Genomic DNA, 21072 nt, shown 5'->3' on the forward strand with positions numbered 1-21072 from the left:
TATGATAATTTTTTGATAATTCCCTATCGGCAAAATATCTAAGGGGGTGTTTGTCCCCTCATTATTTGTGAATAATGTATTATGGAATAGTGATTGATATTGAAATATATAGTTAAAAAAGAATGAAATATTTTTTATTTAATAATATTATTTTAATAAATAATATGTGATTAAAAATAAGTACTGTAAAAAAAATAATATAATATAATAATAGACAAACACACACTAAAATAATAGATCAACTTTAATTATCATAACATAATATCTGGGGCAATGTTGTCTTTATAAAGAGCATATTTTGCAAAATAAGCCATGTAAATAAGGTCCTTGTTTTGTGAGGAGTAAATTTAAATTTTTGAGAAATTTTAATAAAAATTGTTGAAATATTAAATATATGATTAAAAAATTATGAATTTCATAAATATGTAATTGAAATTAATTAATGATTTTGACCGAGATTAAACTACAAACATGGGCAAGATTTACTTGTTCATTTTGCAAAAAACCACTTTTTAGCAGTTTTTAACGATTTAGACGGACCTGAAATAATTGTTTATTACCAAACTTGCCAAGTTTCTATTTGACAACAATTAATATAATACTTTTTTTTTTCAAACTTATTTTCATAATAAAAAATTTTGCACTTAAACTTATTTTTTTTAATCCCATATTTTTAAAGAATCACTATTTCAAATTTCCCAAAGAAACTCAATTTAATGGTACTAAAACAGAGACAAGTGGAATGGTCGGGGGGCAAGTTAGAAATGTTGGCGGTCGGCCCGAAGGGCAAATTCCGGACTCATATTTGACCCATCCGTCCATCTCCAAGCCGTTCTCTCTGTCTCCCTCCCTCCACGCTACCTCGATCCTATGCTTTTAACAGAATTTCTTTGTACTTGACCTTTCTCCGCCTTTTCTTACAGCCAAATTCCCCAAATTTCACTGTCAAATTGGTAACCAATCGTTAAGAATCTAAGTTCAATAATCAATGCAAGCAGTGCAATGCCCCAGGAATAGCTTCCGCTATAACGGCACGTTGTGTGCTTGCGACCCTGGCTTCTTCTACAATTTCAGCAGCAACAGCTGTGGGCTATTGACGGAGTTAGGACCGGCGGTGGAGCTGAACAGTGGCGTCGACTATGATTCTACTCTGGCATTCCCTGAGACCATATTCTCCTTTGACTCCATCAAGAAGTTTACCCAGTCGCAGGCCGTTTTCTTAGAGGCCACCCTTGCTATGCTCCTCTTCTGGCTCGGATCCTGCCTTCTCCTCCGCCTCTTTCCCCTTGGAACCGATGGCCGCTCTCCCTGGTTCAAGATCCGCTGGTGGATTAGCCGGCTTGATGTCTCATTCGCAACTCGGCACTGGCTTGTAAGTCCTGTACTCTTTCTTCATCTTTTCTTTATTCATGGAATAGTTGCTAATGTTGTTAATTGATAGTACTATGTATGGGTTTGGGTAGGAGGACCAGAAGGTAGTGAAGAAGCGGAAAACAGAGCTTGGCGGGACTTTCTCGATTGCTAGCTGGATACTCTTTATTGGTTTGTTTGCTGCGTGAGTAATCCTATTATTACGTCTGTTACTTCTTTTATCTGTCTCGAGGTATGTACCTCCGCCTGATATATTTATGGATTGCTTTACATTTTACGCTACAGGTTGCTCTACCAAATCATATCGAAGAGGAGTGTTGAGGTTCATAATGTTAGAGCAACGAATGCACCTGATTTAGCGGCATTCTTGAATGACTTAGAATTCAATATTACCACTATTTCTAGTATGAGCTGTGCACAATTGCGTGGTCTTGGGACTTTAGTTACAGGGAATCCAGGCTTCATTGATTACAGAGTTGCTCCTTTGTCTAACTTTGCTAACTATTCTTGTCTAAACACCACCAAGGGGCCTACCATTACACTTAAGTGCAACAAATGCCAGCTTACTCGAGACATTTTGTATGTCACATGGCAGTTCATTGATCTTCCAAATAATCCAGCAACTGCTGTTGGCTTTCAGTTCAACCTTACTGCCAAGAGCCATGGTGATAAGAAGCATTTGAGTTTTGTCAGCGGAATGCTAAAAAATGCCAGCGACTTTGAAGACGTGCCTGTTACCTTTAGAGGGGCCGTCCCAAATATACTGAAATTCAATTTGTTTCCTAGAATATTCCACAATCTACATGATCTAAAACTTATCCAACCTCTTTTTCATGAGTTTCTCCCTGGTTCATCTTTTAGTGAGATAACTCAGCTTCAAACGTCGCTTGAAAACTCCAGTGATGGACATATCAACACTACATTGTATGTCAATTTCCTATCTTCATATATTGTTGAGATCAACAATCAAAATATTTTAGGACCGGGTGAGTAATTTCCATAAACTTATATGCTCTCTCTCTCTCTCTCTCTCTCTCTCTCTCTGAATTCTATTCCTTGCCCTGCAAATTTTTAATCCTTCTACCTTGCGCAATGCATTATCATGTTAATTGAAATACGAGATTTATATTGTTTGGAGAAAAAAATTCAAAGTACTTGGCATTGTTTATTGAACTTTGTGGAGATCATGTGAATTATATGTTTGTAACTTTGTGTTCAAATAAAGTCCATATAATTATCATTTCTATTGCATACTCTGTTTTTGTAGTTCTCGGAGTTGATGTTCACGCTTTCTTTTGTAATTTCCTTTCTCAATAATCAATATCACAGACTTGCGATTATAGAAACTACGTGCTAGTGGCAGTTTTAGCATGTTACTTTTGAATGCAATTAAATTTAAGGACTACCTTTTTCTTATCACAAAATTAATTTTATAACAAGCAGCATCTAGCCAATTACTGTAAGGAGCAAAGTCTATGAATGACATCAAGAACACAGTCATATGCATGGAAAGAATGTTATAGGGAAACTTCTAAAATTTATTTTTACACTGACATGAAGAAGAATGGTAGGACCACAAATTTTGCTTGAGAAAGCCTCAGTGCATTTGTTATTTAGTTAATTTCTGGATTCATGCATTTGTTATTAAGCCTCGGAGCATTTGGTTTTCCTGTAGCACAACATCAATCTAGACATTATTCAATGAAGTAATGGTATAAATCAAGGTTCTTATTTTAGAATCAAGATGGGATTGCTAGAACCATATTAGTGTTTGTTCCCTCTCTTCTTATTGTTTTTCATGTTTCGAACTATTACTTCCAAATTGAATCCAACTTTCTTCCCAATAAATCAACCATAATTGAGTTTTATTGTGCATGCCGCTGTTTACATTACCTGAGCTTAAACTTTTTCTGATCCTTGGTCCCTTGAAACCAAGTAGCTTTGCAAATGTTTGAATCCCAGGATAGTGTGAGTTTGGCATATAAAACCCTTTGATCTTGCAGGCCTACTTGGTTTTTCTCTAGAAGCTTAAGAGGTCCACTTTAAACATACACTTTTTGGCGGAAGAACATTACATTGTCTTTCTTTATTATTTTATTATTTTTTATTTTTTTAGCGTTGTTGTGGAAGAACATGATATGAGATGTAAGAGTAAACAAATAAACATACTTAGACATTGTCAATTACGCTTACTGTGAAAACATTCTGTTCTTTTTCTCTGAAGCCACTGAAAGGGATAAAAACCAACTCTTCGGTTATATGGCGAAGTTTTGCTCACTTATTTTCAACTAATTAGAATTGTCATGCTTGACTCTAGCGCTATATTCTTTTCCCATCCTTCTGTAGAAAAAAGAGGAAATAGAAACTCTTGCAATGGAATTCTGAAAAATAGCAATGGAGAGTGAAGAACAAAAAACTCCATCACCTCGAATTCCACGCCTCTTTCCAAAATTTGATCTTCTTCCCACAACTGATTCAATCTCATACAATAAAGAAATACTAGGGTAAATTGTGAAATATTTTTCCAAGGACTCCTAGTTGAAAATCTACCCACTTCTTCTGTCTGGTCCATTGCTACGCAACTTTAACTTACTCTTAAGCACTGTCCAACAATGGGATTCTTGTACCAAAGGAACCTTCATTCCACTTGGAACTCTCCTAACATTTACCATATTTTTTGTGTTTTAAGTTCCCCATACCTAAACCATCATTGCTTTTTGATTTTGAAAACACCAAGCCACTAAATGCCTTTTGTCCAATACTCCTATAGTCCTTGCTTTCCCATAAGATGTCTATAATCAATTTACTAGAAATGTAACCACCCTTTCGTGCTCTCAAAAAGAGACATAAAATAATGCTCAAGAGCTTCAACTTTTCCAATGCAAGTCTCCCACTACTCGACAACAAAACCCCCTTCCACTCATCTAATCTCTTTATGACATTTTGGGAAGACAAGATCTCAAAATTCTATTTTAATGCATCACCTCTCAAAGGAACTCAACAGACTTTAATGAACGACTGCCCACTTCATAATTCAACTTGGGCACTAAGGAAGCCAAGCCACTTTGCCCTCTTCAGACATTCAATCCAGCTAATGTGTCTTAAGTCTAATTAATTTTTAAGCAACAGAACTAATTGAAAGCTTATAAAGTTATCATAGAATTTATTTTCGGTATCACTTGTACAAAAAGATTATTTGCGAGTATAATGTCATTTACTCCCTAAGATGCATCAAGTTGAGCTGAGTAAAATTTGTGAACAAGTCCAATACATTTTCAATCAACTCCCCATATACCAAACTTTGATCCTGATTTTGCATGTTAATAAACACTTCTATGGCAACCTCAAAATGAAATAATCTAGAATTGGTATTCTTTGATCGCTTGATTTTTGTTTCTTGTCTCAAACACCTTTCCTTACTAAAATATCTTCAAATTTGCATTTTAAAGAGCATATTTCTTCTTAGGGGTAACCGAACCTGAACCACCATTCTGGTTCAGTTCCAGTTCCAAATGTGGTTCCAAAAATTACATTGGAACCGAATGATTCTATTTACTTAATACCAGGAATTTAATGGATGGTTCCAATTATTGAAATATCCAAACTGAACCACTTAGCAGGGATGGACAATTTAGCTGGAACCAAACCAAAACTGTTGGTTCCCTGTTGGGTCCAAAAATTACTTGAAATCGAACGATTCCATTTACATAGTACCCGAAATTTAATGGATGGTTCTTCCAAATATCCTGACCGAAGCATCCGACGCCCACCCCTATTTCTTCTTTAAAGCCATGACTAAAGTAAAACGTGTTTTAGCTCCAATTTCTCAATCCTTCTCAAAAACATTGACTTTCTCATTAATTTTTCCTTTGCAATTTCAAAGCGCCTACATAAATTTGTACCCCTGCCAAACACGAAGAATGCCATCCACACACCACTATGAAATTGCATAGCTGATGATCAGGCCACTTGTTTCCCACCAAAGTGGAGTTGACACTGATTTAAAGTTGAATAACTAGTTTCCACCCGACAATGATCTGGAACTACCAACGAGACCTCATGGGAACACCCTGAAAAATACCACTCCACTTATAGTGATTGAGAACCTATCTAGTCAAGAAGAAACTACATTTTTCGCAAAGTTTAATAGTGCGAAGTTTGCATTCTTTGTTGGCAGGTCTATCAATTCATCTTCTATGACAAATTTATCAAACTTCTGCTTGGTTATTTTAAAGTGACTGATCCACCACCGTGAAACTTTTCCTTCCCATGCTTGCTATGTTGAAATCTCCCCCAGACGCCAAAACGTAACATCTACTGAAATATATTTTGGAGACTACAACCATTGAGACCATAGATTCATGAAAGCCACTAATGAAACTTTTCTTTTTGTCAAATTGAAGATCATTTTCCAAAATAGTTTTAATTGGTTTGTTTCTTGTTCTTACAATAGTTAAAACTAAGAAAATGGATGGTCCGAATTCTCGATCTTTCATGCTCTTCATGTTCTTTAATCAACTCTAGTTCTGAAAACTGATTCTGAAAAATACGTGCTCCTTCTGAGCTGTATGTTTTGAAATTTCCAACCTTCTGGCTTCATATTATCTAAAGCTGCCACCCTTTTCTTCTCTAATATCATGGGTCCAACAACCATAGGAGTCTCCTTACTTTACAACTTTCCTCTATGCTGGAATGGAGATTTTTGTCCAAGGGGGGAGACCAAGCTTGATTCTTTCCTTTCCATGCGGAAACTCCATAAATGTGGGAATATAGCCATCTTTCAGACCTCTTACTCTAATAAGGGCATAAGAGCTTCTGCCATCCATAAATCTTCTTTCTATCTTCCTCATTCTGAATGTGGCATCATTGTCTTATCAGCTAAACATGGAGTAATATGCACCTCCCTCATCAACTTCAAGGAAAGGCATTCTGATTTGACTCGATGGATATTCTGAATGCATTCTAACTCTCATAAGGGCATAAGAGCGTCTGCCTTGTATAAATCTTCTTTCTATCTTCCTCATTCTGAATGCTGCATCACTGTCTTAACAGCTAAACATGGAGTAATATGCACCTACCTCATCAATTTCAAGGAAAGGCCATTCTGATTTGAATCGATGGAAATTCTGAATGCATTCTAACTATTGTTTCTTTTGTTTTCAAGTCTTCTTTATCATGAGAGAACGGGGCTTCACTTGGAATATTTCATCTTTGGAAATTTGAAACTTGCTGACCTATTTGGCTGAAGACTTTATAAGTTGTTCATTCTGGTGTTGATTTCCAATTTCATTGCATTTGAGTTATATTTTCTGCAGTCAGTAATTTGATGTTACGTTTTTCTTACCAACAATGCAGTTAGCTTCCTTGCTGATGTGGGGGGACTTTATTGCAGTTGTATTGGTATTTTTTTCTACATCTTGGTGCAAGTACGTATAGATTCTAATCTTATATTTTCTTGTTCCGTTTGTTTGTCCTTTTTCTAGTTAGAATTGATTGTCTACAATGTTCTGTGTTATTTTGTTTGCACTGCCAACTTATCCATTTATATCTCATGGAATAGTTTTTTTAGCTATTACTTTATTTGGTTTATGACACATGACTTACTCTTACACTCAGTGGTATTACATGAACCATAACAACTAGTACAATCAAAATTGTATTCATGAATCAACCCCAATAATGCTTTCCTAACTCATTTAAAATACTCTTGGATATTTTTAGGGGTAAAGCCATCATATGTGGACAAGATATCTGCATCTCCATCTTCAGATGGTGAGGCCATGGTTGCTTATTCACTGTGTATCTACGGAGGTCTAGATATACATAATGCTCAAGCTCTATCGTATGGCTTTTAAGAGTACATGATAAAGCATGTGATGAGAATGGAAACATGCCAAGATTACACTTTTATTTTAGGAAATACAATTAAGAAATAAATTTGGTTTATACTATTGTATTTCTTTCTTTAGTTATTCGTTAATGTTTGGAAAGAGGATACGGTCTTGTTCATGTTCGTCTGTGGCATCGTTCGTAAAAGAAGTCACTAATGTTTGGAATAATATATTATTGTTTGTCAAAAAATTCGTTAAAAATAATTTCAACCATATTGAGTGATTTGGAGGGAGACACTAGATGGTAGTTGTTGATACTTAACCATAATTACAATATTAACTGAAGACCTCATCCATAATGGAAGTCCTCAAAACAGGAATTACCATCACATTGAAGGAATAGCTTGGCCCAATCACTATTAGCTCAGTGTACTCTGCCGAAGTCTAGGAACATCATGATTATTGATTTGACTAGGGTGATGTCAGTACCTCTGTTTTGCCCAATTCCCTAATGACACGTGGCATGACTAGCATGAGCACCTCTTGACCAAACAATCAGAGATCAGCTATGATGGAGTGGTTGTAATCGCAAGGAATATCATGATGAGTTGCAAAGAGCCGACCTTGCCATCCAATAAGACGACTGCTTGAGTTGAATGATTTGGCATACCTAACAAGGAAAACACTGTAGCTCACATCATGTGGTGATCCAAACACTGTAGACGACGTGACTATAGCAAATTTAGTTATGTGCAGAGCTTTCCTTTTTAATTCTAGGGGACAAGGCACAAAAATAGTTCAGAAGGCTGTCTATCAAGACTTGGATGGACCTAGCTGCAGCTTTTTTAACTCAGTTCATAGGTTCTAAAGCCGAAACCACCCCCAAGGAACATCTGGTCAACGTTAAGCAAGGAAAGCGTGAATCTCTAAAAAGCTACCTTAGCAGGTTCAATAAACAGTCCATCGAAGTAGAAAGGATTTCGCATGATGCCGCCCTCATGGCTATGTTATCTAGCTTACTGCCAAAAAAAGGTTTCAGTAGTCTATTCACGATGATGGACCCAAGAGTTATCATGAGTTCCTTAATCATGTTGAAAAACATTTTGGTGCAGAGGAAGCTACGTTAGATCAGGAAGGACAGTTTGAGCCCCATCATACAACTCGCTCCAAAGATAATTGGACAAAGAAAAGACCCACCCCAAATCCGAGGAAAGATAAAAAGGAGATGGAATGACGTTCTCCTTATCCGAAAAGGTGTCATCAATACCATTCATTGAATGCCTCACTAGAAGAGGTCTTCATGCAAGTTGGGGTTAAAGAAGTCTCCTATAGACCTCTTCCTTTGACGAAAATCATGCCCCAATCCCACCAAAACAGATATTGTTGGTATCACAGGTCAACCGGACACAACAATGAGATTGTGAGGACCCGAAGGGACAAGTCAAAGCCTTCATCAGATGAGGCAACTACGTGAGTTTGTATCAAAGCCAGGAGAAATATATCAAGATCTCCCTATTCAGCCATGAGATAACCTACAACCAATCCTTCCGAATGGCCTATAAAAAATCCTCAACAAAGGGCTGAAATAAGAGTGTTAATAGGAGGAAATCAATGTACCGAAGTTCAAGGAGGGGACGCAAAAAACAAGCTAGGGGGCTCGATTTTGGTAAAATTATGAGGTCAAACGACACAAGTCCGATTTCTCCTCTGCATGAAGTCCTGAATGGTTTGGGTTTTCTACAGAGGACTCCTACGGAATAATGCAAAACCAAAGTGATGCTTTGGTAATAACAATGTAGACAAGGACAACTCTTGCCCTTGTACAGATTGACCAATATGGACTAAACCAAAGTGATGCTTTGGTAATAACAATGTTTGTAGACAAGGACAACTCTTGCCTTTGTACAAATTGACCAATATGGACTTCCTAGTATTAGAGGACATTAGCTTACTTTTCACTTGCTCTCTTTATTTAGGAAGTAATGTATTCCCATTTATTTCATTCTTGTATGTGTGCATTGTTCTACATTTGGGAGGTTTGGTTCATGCCTCCCTCCCTTTTTTTCTCGTGAGTTTGATTTTATACACAGTCGGGGTGTCCTAAACCCCATTAGCCTTCCTTGGTGGAGCCTGAAAACTCATTAAGGATGTGTTGATGTTTTGCTTAAAAAAATAAAAATAAAAATTAAACTGGCCACTTATAAAGCCACCCAACTGAATATCCAGCCTTGTCTAACTTAGTTGTTATGGCCCTCTTGCCAACCAAGTGAGAACCTATAGCTCAAACGCTATAACCCAACCGGCCGTAAAGATAACTCAACACAACACCGCACCCTACAGAAAAAAGGCTCAATAGGAAATTGATCGAGCAACAATCCTTAAAACACAATACAAATAGTCAAAAAAAATAAATAAATAATTACATCCCAAAAGTATAGGAGTGCAAGCCAAAATGGAAGAACTTTTGAAGGGAAAATGCAATTTCTTGATAGTTGGGGTAAGGCAAAATTTTAAGCACCTTTTTTTGCTTCCACTAGTAAGTAATTCGAAGGATTTCTTTTTCCTTCTTCATTTTTCTTTTATATTTTTGTGCTTAAAGGGTACATTCTCCTTTTGACGAATGCACTTTTTCTCCCCCCCCCCCCCCCTTTTTTTTTTTTTTNCCCCCCTTTTTTAATTAGTATATTTTTTATCTAACCAGAGCCTTCGATATCTTACCAAAATGGGAAAACTCTATGGAAATGCATTAAGACCAACGATATCTTATGAGGCTAAACTTTAGGCAGCTAAGAAACAACATTTTTGTAATTTGAGTGTATCTTGAGATGAGAATGTTACCTGAGAGGGGCAAACCAATAAATGACTTAAGTATGAAATGAACGTATCATTGAATTGGTTGAAGTAGCACCTATTGAAGACAAAATATCGGAGAATAAATTGAGATAGTTTAAGAATAGTCAGAGAAGGCTGAAGATACAGCTGTTGGGAAAAGTGAAAACTATTATTAGGACAAGTGGAGTGGAATATGAGGATTGGTGCAGTTGATTCCAAGCCAGTAGGGGATGAATTCTTGAGTTGAATCGAGTTGAAGACTACTCGAATGCTACATCCTATGGTTGTCCTTTTAGTTCGAATATTCTAATGACGCTGTATGATTACTATGATTTACTTTTACGCTAATTCTTGTGTAATCACAGTGTGCTATTCACTTGATCATTTATGGGAAAGTTATCTTCTTTTATCATGTAGATCTACCCACACTTTTACTTGAATACATGTCACGTGCACACAAGAATATGTAAACACCCTCTAATTATTACGTAGAGAATGGAACTGGTCTCGCCTCCCCCCTGCGGCACTAATAATATTCTATCAATGAACATTAGACCGATGTTGCTTGGACTCGGGTACGAGTACGTATCTAAGTATTTGATCTTTTATTTTTTAAAATGTAGGATACGGGAATATTGCTAAAAAAAGTCCAAATTTCGGACATGGGTACATGAGTACGTTTTTTAAGCTTTAATTTTTTTATTAACCCAAGATGTCATTTTAAAGAAACAAAAATCAATTGTTCGCAAAAAAGGAAATGATATTGAATAAGTGGTTAAAACGAATAAAATAGAATTTTGGGGTTTAGTTTTTAATTATAGGAAGTTAATTACTAAATGTTATATAAAATTAAAAATGAGGGACTTGAATGTAATTTGGACTTAGTGGAGCACTAGGTAGCACTATATGGAACTCATTTTTATTTTATACAAACAAAATACTATACAGAGAGGGAAAAAAGGAAAAAAAGAAGATAAGGAAAAGAAAAAAGGAAGAAGAAGAAGGGAAAACTTAGCACCATTGCCCTCTCTACCTTCTCGAAGGTGGCATTAAATAGAGAGCAAAAATGGGAAAGAAAAGGAAAAGAAGAAGAAGAAAGAAGTAAAAACGGTGAAGTGTCCAATTGAAATTTGGACGATCCGACACATATCCTATACCCATGTCGTATCGTATCCGACACGAGTACTCCTACTATTTCGAAGAGTCCGAGCATTAGAGCATTAGACAAGGTAGAGGTCAATGCCAAGCCCCACACGTAAGTGCACGTAGATTTTACTTTAAAAAAAGGCTAAGCACAAAGGACACAAAGTACTTATAATTTCTTTAGATCTTTGATTTGAAGAGGGTCTAATCACTCCTAATAACTGTTAACTTAGAATTCTAAAGAGAAATAAGCACTATTCTATTGTCGGGTCAAGCCAAAGAGGATACAAGTAGAAATTGCAACCTTTGAATTTTTTGTTAATATTCTTATTCTCTTTTCACTCTTTCTTTTCTAGCCTTGGAGAATGCAATAGGTGTTGGCTTTGATTTGGTATATGTGTGTATTTTAATATATCTCGTGGAAAATGCATTAATCGTAGACGGAAAAAAAAAATTGTGTTTTTGGTACACAATACAACTTCAAAAAAGTTGAGATTCAGACGAATTGAAACCCAATAAAGGCATCAATGTTCTCCAAATTGTTATACAATCGAAGGAAAAAAAAAGGTTTATTGTCCGTGAAAAAATTAAAAACAAGAGTAGGGGTGGGCGCGGGTCAGTTCGGTTCGGTTCTCTTTAGAACCTAACCGAATTAAACTTTTCGGGTATCTAGTAAATGGAACCGTCGGGTCCAAATATAATTATGGAACCGTTCGGGTTCGGTTCCATTCGGTTCGGTTCGGTTCTGTATTATAATTAAATTTTTTAACATTTATAACAACGTTATATAAATATGACTAATGATACATTCAATGGTTTTGGAATGTCAGAGATTAGTAAACTACCTTGTTCAAATGATCGCTATGATCAAAGCTTCAGTCGGCGAAAGTCACGGCTTCGATCGGAGGTCAAAGTGTCGGCCGACGATTGTATAGGTTTTGGAATATTAGCGAGGCTGCGAGAGTGAGTGCGAGAGTCGAGACAATGTTATGCACTTTATTGTAGGTGTTTATGGTTATTTAGTGGATTTGATCTTGTTTGCCTAAGAAATGAAACAATAAAATGGGTAATTGGGCCAAAAATTAAAAAATTAGAAATGAAACAAATTATTGGACCAAAAATTTGGATTTAGAAATCATTAATTTGTTAATTTGTTTAGAAAAAATTAAAATTAAAATAATTTGATTTACTCAATATAAAAAAAAATTAGAAAGATTCGGTTCTTCGGTTCTTGGTCTAGAATCGAGAACCGAACCATACCCGTCAGTTCTCAATTCAGATATCCGTTCGGATATTTAATTTGACAAGAACCGTCGGGTTCGGATCGGTTCGGTTCGGGAGATTTGCCCAGCCCTAAACAAGAGGCCACATGGCACTTTTTCTAACATTTGATTCTTTTGGTATAACATTTTTGAAGAAAGGGTATCTCTATTGTTAAAATAGGTGGCTGGTAAAAGATAATGGGAGTTATGCATGTCCTTGTAGAGAACTAAAAGAAAAATTGGCAAACAACTCAACTGGCTGAACCCATTGGAATATGATTTGGTTTTGTCTGTTGGTTTATTTCAATTTGATGACAACGTATTGGTTTATTTGAATTCGATGTTCACGTGGCTTGCTCCAATATGTATTTGGCTTTCAAATCTTGAGAATTAAACCTAATTCGAGCTGCGAAAATTTTCTTCAGGGAGTCAAAATCTAATGAAACTAAGAAGGGTCATCTCTCAAAAATAATTAAATTAAGATGTTAAACATTTTCAATCCGAAATGGAGTTGAAAGTATCTGGGAATAGTGATCCATCTTCTGGAGGATATACTATTCAATCTAGTGAATAAAATATAAGTCTAAATGTTATAGCATACCGAGTTGTGTACTACTACTCTGATTCACCTGATGGTTTTCATTTATAGTGTGAGTATAGAATCAAGAGGCTTCGCAATGAGGATAGTGTAATGCGAAAGATCAGAAATCGTCGCAAAGCTCAAGAACGTTGGGAGAAAGTGAGTTTTCTTATATTCCTCAAAAATGGTAAAGAAATTAAGGGATTGATTTCACTTTACTGCTATATCCTTATTTTCGTTCTGATTGAACCTGTCATCGTAACTGTAGTTTGATTATATCTTCGTGTAGTTGAGAAAATACGTGATGTATACATGGGGATCTAGCTCATTGGATGACAAAGACGATAGTAACGGTACTAAGACGAATGTGGCATGTTTCCCTTGTGTTGGGATGGAATCATCCCACCCAGGTGGATCTTCCCATAAACGAAGACTGCAAAACAGGATGGATGATATTAGTTTTAGCAGAAAGGTCCGTTTATCCAGTGAGAAGGTGGTGAATAATTTGGCTGAGCTATACTAGTATATGGTCATGATATCATTCTTGTATTGCTGTTCTGAAATTTATTGTGTCCTTAAATTTATAAATGGATCACTTCAGATTGCTGTGCCAGACACTGTTCGTACTCAAGAGGTTAAATGTTGCTCAACTCATCCTGCTCCGAACCTGGAACAGAGGACATCATTTTCAAGAAATGAATCAGTGAGTCGCCATTATTTTTGTTTCTTTTTTCCAATGAGAATGTTCTATGTTTTGGGTCACTTGCAATTTTGCATACATTATTCACAATGTTGTATTTCTTAGCGCCTTTGCTGGGTGAAAAGTTTTTTTCATTTTTAACGATGTTCCAAACTGGATACTGGCAATGTGAGGGGCAATGAAAAGTGGGCAGGAGATAATTAGGGAGTACTCTAAGCGATGTGGCACTTTGAAGCCTGTTTTGGTGTCAAGAAAGCCAGGTTATCATGCTATAATGGACAAGGCAGATAAAGAAGTTAGACTTAGAATATAGAGACACTTGCTAGAAAATCCTTAGGCATAATAAATGTGATGTGTAGGAGGAAAGTTAACAGAACTTGCATGCAAGAGGTAAAATGGGTAGTAGAGAAGGGAGAAGAGTTAGGGTATACACGCAAGGAAAGAAAAGGAATGGGGTGGTAAATTTTGGAATTAAAACTGTTGAGTCTTCTGAACAAGACAGAAGCATAGATTTCAAACTATGTAGATCTGATCCATTTTGTTTATATTGTCTCACCGCAAGCCTCCAACCACTAGATCTTCTCAGATATTCTCCTAGGAGAATTATGGTGGATGAGCACCTTCAAAATCGAGCTTGGACTGGATCTTGGACACAGCAGGAGCAAATGCACTATCAGTGTAGTGCATGTTTTTTTCAAGAGAGACAGAGAGGGTCAATCAAGGGGTCTAGAATTGTCTTTTGGTGGGCTTCTAACCCTAGACTAAATAGGATTCAGTCTCTCAAAAACACTAGTCTTCCGAGTCCCTGTCGGATTCAAATTCCCACGCGTAGCCCTAACACAATGAATAATTCATCTGGAATCAGTATATCAGTAGTGGGTCAGACCACTAAAGACTTAATGTTACTCTCTTAGATTACTAGCTTAAATAATGAAGCTCATGAGTCCGTTTAATAATCAAGTGTGCTAGGCTCCAAAATAACGAGCCCAATAGTACAGTCCCACCGATATATCCATAATTTGAGCAAGTTTGAAATGGTTGTCTTTTTACCCTCTTATCCTCGTGTAACATTTTTTCTCTATGTGGGATAATTAACTTATTATCAAATTGCAAATATAGTAAATTTTAAGTATGATCCAATCACTGATATAATAATTAGTGCTTTTTTCATTGAATTACTTGACACTTCAGTACTTAAATTCTTTTTAAGGACATTTTCCTCTCTTTAGAGACGTGGATATATGTTCTAAGTTTTCACAAGCTGAATCCCTAAATCACTGTGTGGTCACATTAGAATTCACTTATTGGTGACATCAGATCATAAACCAATGTCCACTACATGCAGGATTAAGATGGATTGTTTTGTCAATCCTGTAAAAATCAATTTACTTGACTGTTCTTATGCTACATAATTTCTCTTAGTTTTATCTACTGCATTCCGGATTCACTAATTTTTCTATCTAGAAGTCTTAATTTCTATGGCCAAGATGATTCATTCTCTAAATTGTATGGTATGCTACGATATGAACTTTTTGAATAGAGCACTCAACTGTATGTCTCCCTTAAGGACAACATTTAGAATATGAATTATGTATTTGTTCAATTGTACATCCGCCATTTATGAGATTTGATTATTATGTCTTTCGTAGCCTTGGGGTCTTCATATTTGCTTACTAATATATAGAAATATTCAAGAAAATTGTTATGTTAGACTGCAAAAATTAAAAAATCACATTATTATTTATTTATTGGATCAGACCTGCAATGTCTAAATGCAAGGAATAAACAAAGATTGTGGAACTTCCTGAGTGAAAACAAGATTTTAAGCATGAAGTTTCGAACAAACATGGGATATTATTGGAGATAGGAACTTAATGTAATATGAAGTGGATGGTTGCATTCAATATTGAGGGTTGATGATTGTCTTGATAAAACAGATTTCCAGATTCTATGGATTTGTACCCGATATTCGCTAAATCAGTGGGTGTGTAATCATGCTATGTTCTTAGGGTGCTTTATCATTATTTCTCTGTACCATTAGGCTCTGATACCACAAATGGTCCAGTGAAAAAAAAGCACAATAAAAACCAAGGTGATTACGCACCTGTTGATTCAACAAATACCGGGTATGAATTAATAGAAGGCTGAAGATCTCCAAGCCATCAAAGTTTTATCATAACAACCCGTAATGTTTGAAACAGATGAATATAAAGTCAGGAGCGTGCTGAAATCCCTATTAGCTGAACGACAAAATTAATCTATGGCTAAGCTATTGTGATAATTAAATGACAAAGGTTTTTAAATCATAAAACAAGCAGCTAATTAAAAGCAGTAAAGAGTTGCTGCATCCAACGGCTCCTCATGGTCTGCCCTCATGCTTCAAGTGATCTTGATTATCAAAATAAGTTAAAGCCTTCAGCGCTGCATCATGGACTAAACATGGCAAAAAAATATTCATATAGTTAGCCCCTAATTTATTGGGATAAGGTTCAATTTTTGTTCTTTGTTTGGTGAAGTGGTCGGTCTGTCTGCCACATGTGGGAATGCACCTTTGTGGATAGTAGTCATTGTATGAAAAATTTTGCTCTTCGTTGTTTATTAGTAACAATGGATCTGGCTCCTAGACAACTAAATGACATGAAGGGGTTAATGAAATCAAGCGGTTAGAATGAATTCAGGCAGGCAGGATGGCTACCCAATAGATCTAGTGATGAAAGGGATAAAAACCCGCTCCAATACCTCCTAATGTGAAATAGGCATGCACAAGTCGTGCAGTCCGATCTTGACTACTATGGAGCTGGGGAATGGGGGGAAGGTCTTGCCAGAATAAGCTGAGGTGGAGAATGGGAATATGTGGTGGTCTGCACCTTATTCCATCTATCCTCGATTTTTTCCTCTTCCTTTCCTTTCAATCAAGTGATTTCATTAACTAGGATCCTACACCTGTAGCATTCATAATGGTAAGCAGTTCTTTATCTTATCAATTGCACTAAGACTTGGAATTGAACTGTGAGTATATAAAAAAGGATATTGCTAAGAGTTGTCATTCACAGGGAGTTCGAACTGTGAAGGAAGGCCTCTACTGAATTTTGCTCGCCCCGATCCTTTAGTAGAACAAAGTCAATCGAGCCTAACCTAACCAAAGTGTCACAACATCACTACATCCTGTAAAGCTTGACTTTGTAACTCTATGCATCTGACTCTTATAAAAGCAAACTCAGCAAGGTTGACGTAAACATCACTAAATTCAGAGTTGTCTCTTGCAAAGAAAAATTCATTAGGATTTTCCCAGAACTCGAACCATTCTATCTTTGTTTTCTTCTCGAATTCCATGAATGAGCCGATGATCCTACTATCTTTATATGAGGAGTCGGATGGCAAAAGCTCCTCAAATAAAGATGTCTCTAATGCTACTTGCCCGAAAAGTAACTTTTTCTATTGTGATTTTGTTACTAAGACATTCAATTAAAGAAGGCAACCTTGTTAGTGATAAATGATTGATTACAAATATCTATTATATAACTTCTCTATAACGGGCCAGAAATACTTCATTTATGCATCACTGAAAAGTGCATTAATAGATTTCCCCGGACTCAAAGTGAATTTTCTGTGTTTTCTTCTTCATCTCATTGTAAGTACGACCCAAAATAGGGATATCGTTGCAGCTGATAGGAACCAATACGCTCAAAAACCACTGAATTTAGGCTTTAAGGGTGGAAGTAGGTTCTACAAAGGAATCGAATGTAGTTCATTTAAGGCTCAAGAGATAATTAGTTGGAAGCGCATCAATTTCTATTGAAGCGCACCCATATCTATACATCAACGGGTTTGGTGCAAAGATTCTCTCATTATATAGTACTAGGATTGTCATGTATCTCGGTGCTGCGAAACTTACACTTTGTCAAAGAGATTTTCAACGAAAGACTAGATTAGGTTGGCTTTGAACAATGAGCATCCCCCAAATCTCTTAGCGGTGTGAAAGTAGCTTGGAACACAACCAAGGGGGCAGGGAAGTGAGGAAGATTCATATTTAGAATTCTGTGTATTATGGACATCTATATCATTTTAATTAAGTGCAATAGTGTAGCACTTGGTGAATTTCCCTTGAACATCCTGGACCATTTGCCTGGGGTTTAAAGTGGCGCAACAATTTTAGCTGGTGAATTGCTACTAGGGCCCAAGTTGAAGATAGTTTAATATGATTTACAATGTTTTAAAATTTTGTCTTTTTCTGTGTGAGGTAATGTTTTAAATTATGAAACTATTGGATCTGCTTATATTTTTGTGATCTCTAAATTCAGGAAGATCTAGTCCTTGCAAACTTAGAAGATGGAAAAGATGAACTTACTGTTGGTTCATGCCAAGTGGATTTCTGGAACCAAGCATCTCCAATGTCTGATGTTAACCTTCCACCACCTCCACCATTAGGTTAGTGCTAGATTCAAAAGTTCAGGCTTTCCATTTCTATTGTTTCAAAATTTGAAGCAAGATGTATGTTTGCTTTTTAGTAGTTACCCCCCCCCCCCCAACATCTTTCGTGTTTTCTTTGGTTCATTAAGAGTGTGTTTGATTGGCATGGAAATATCACATGAAAAGAAAATGTTTTCCGTCTTTTGAGGAAAACAAAAACCACCTCCACCCAAGAAAAATATTTTCCTTAAAAACAAGGAAATTATGCATATTTTCAAAAGTTGGAGAATGTTTTCCATGGAAAAAATTGCAATCAAACACCCGAAATAAGAATTTGGGTGGAAAACTGATATTTTCCATGGAAAATAAATGTAATCAAACACACCCTAAGTGATTGGAGATTAAATCATACATTTTATGTCTCCAACAATATTCCTATCAAAAAGAAAAAGGAAAAAAAGTTTCCAACAATATTATTTCCACCAAGTGAAGAAATGATCAGTATGGGTAAATGCCAACCGAAGAGTTTTCAAATTGCTTTTTGGCTCTTCGATAATGCAAGGTAATTGTTTTCAGTACTTTAAAAGTATGAGAAGTGTAGCTGGTTACGATTATTAAATACGCTGAACTGCTCTCATGCGACATATATCATAATAATCATGAAAAGGTAGACTGCTTCTAAGATTAGAAGGAAAATGAAAAACTGAATTTAGCTCCAGCCAAGTGAATGAAACTTAATGGAAGATGGCACTAACGTGGAGCACAGCATGATAATTGAAGAAGCTATGCAATGGTAAGGGAGTTGTGCTGCCTGGAGGGTGAGGAAAATTTTGATAAATTGATTGTTCATCTCTATCCATCTTCTTCTTTGCTGAGTATTATCTACAACATCATGTGTGGTGCGTGTATGGGCTTAGAGCATCTCTTTGCAAAAATGTTAATTAGTATCTCAGTCATCATTCACCATTTGAGATGAAATTACAGTGGAGGAGAATGGGGAAAGAAAAGGGGAGTGATTTGGAGAGTAGTAGAGAGAGTTAGTCATGCTGCCTTCTTTGTTAGTCAGAAACAGATATCACTTGATTCTGGGCTCTAGGATCAGTTGTATTAGGATCTAAAAGCTTGGACATTCATCCCTCGTGGCACGTTACTATCTCATGCAAACTACTTGTGTACTACAATCAGTGTTCTAAAATGCGTAATGCGTGGCGATGCGTTGAAGCCAAACTATGGGCAACGCAAGGCTTAAGCGTAAAAAAACGTAAAAGGGCTTTTTCTTATTTTAATATTATTTTAATTTTTAATAAATCAAAAATTTATTTAATTATTAAAAATAATACTTACTAAATATTTAAAATAGTTTTATAGGAACGTATACATTTTTTCAAAATTTCCAATAAAAAGATAAGTTTCAAATTTAAATACAAAATAGTAAATAAATAGTATAGGAACTTAAATCTTATCTAACTCTTTATCGAACTCCAATTCAATATCCTCTTCATCTAATTCATCCTCCGTATCTTCCAATACAAGTGTTGTTTTAAATTAGGGCAAAATGAAAAAAATTAGCCATTGATAATTTTTTAACACAATTTTAAAAAATATGTTATATATATTAAAAAAAATTAAAATAGGATGATAGTGCGCACATAATTGCACCTAGTTGCGCCTTAGCAGTCAACGATTGTCGTTGACCGCCAAATAAGGCACCAAGCCACTTAGCTTGGCGTTTTGGCCGAGCATCACACTTGGTGCCACCTTTTAGAACACCGACTACAATAAGAAAACAAGCAAATTCTATCAAATTGATTTTGCAGAACTGGAATTTTCACTATGCTACTAATAAGAAATTTCTTGTTTCAATTTGACTATTTTCCCAATTCATGTTTCCCTGATTGTGATTGATTGATTGATCTAGTCAAGGCTCTCAACTTTCACCAGTTATACCTGCATTTCTTTATTTTATCCACGCGGAGACTGGAATCCACCTGGAGGTGGAGCAGGGAGTGGAAGATTGCATGTACATCTTCTATCTAGCAGCTTCTCATGTTAAGATCAAATACTGAGCAAATTCCCACCTGAATGAGAAGAAACAGATTTAATAAGAAATGGAGAGCATATCTGTTTTGGATATAAAAATATTATATCCTGTACAATCTTTCTTAATGATTCTTCTGTTATCGAGACCTCTTACTTCAAATTTGCCGTTGTTTTTTTACTTCTGCAGAACTGAAGGCTTCCAATGAAATAAGTATGGTTGATCTTCAGAATAACCTCCAAAAGTTGTATGAATATAGTGCCATACTGAGGGAAAAGTTAGTAGCTACAGAGTCAACGGTTCGTGCTTCAGCTAAAAAAGAGGCACCTTCCACAAACCAAAGCCACGGGTAGCCTTAAAATTTGTATATTACGAGTAAAAGTTGCTGAACAGCACTCAGATTTCTGTCAGATCTCCTGAGCGTGTTGTGAAAATTCTGTGGTTATGCGCCTTAGGAGGAGCCCCCATGAAATGTTAAAAGGCATCTTGTATGGAAGCTTATCTTGTACCGGAAGATTAACCGTTTCAGGGCTATAGTAACTGTATCAATTGTTTTAGGCAGAAATATTCAAATAATGTTGAGAAATGATGCAATATATTCAATTATGCAACTCCTTATGTACATGTAGTATTATTGCCCCAGTTTATTAAATTCTACCATCGTCAGTGTTGCAATTATTGTGTGTCAAATAGGCTATTCTTCATAGAGAAGTTGATAGCTGAAAGACTCAAAAGATATTCTTTGTATTTTTTCCTAAATAAAATGTCCAGATAATCATCAATCACCTTGCAAGCTTGTAATATCTTAATATTGGCATATATATAGTAAATTCTTAGTGGTTTGATGTCTTGTTGTTGATTTGTACTAGGGTTTTATAAGATTGTATACTGAATCATCAATTGTT

General features: G+C 36.0%; 1 protein-coding gene across 2 annotated transcripts; it reads left to right on the forward strand.

Annotated features, from left to right (window-relative positions):
• The first annotated feature begins 810 nt into the window (after positions 1–810).
• On the forward strand, positions 811–20952 carry LOC111375571. 2 transcript variants are annotated; one of them, XM_022998406.1, is made up of 9 exons: positions 811–1372; positions 1464–1555; positions 1657–2357; positions 6727–6797; positions 13089–13178; positions 13309–13512; positions 13621–13722; positions 18021–18147; positions 20357–20952. In XM_022998406.1, the coding sequence occupies exons 1-9, from the start codon at positions 989–991 to the stop codon at positions 20518–20520; spliced, it is 1935 nt and encodes a 644-aa protein (XP_022854174.1). In that variant the 5' UTR covers positions 811–988; the 3' UTR covers positions 20521–20952. The 2 variants fall into 2 exon arrangements, with proteins under 2 accessions (XP_022854174.1, XP_022854175.1); XM_022998407.1 differs by having other exon boundaries at positions 13309–13491.
• Positions 20953–21072: the final 120 nt, after the last annotated feature.

Source organism: Olea europaea, unplaced genomic scaffold, assembly GCF_002742605.1.
Source record: "Olea europaea var. sylvestris unplaced genomic scaffold, O_europaea_v1 scaffold139, whole genome shotgun sequence".
NCBI classification, from domain to species: domain Eukaryota; kingdom Viridiplantae; phylum Streptophyta; class Magnoliopsida; order Lamiales; family Oleaceae; genus Olea; species Olea europaea.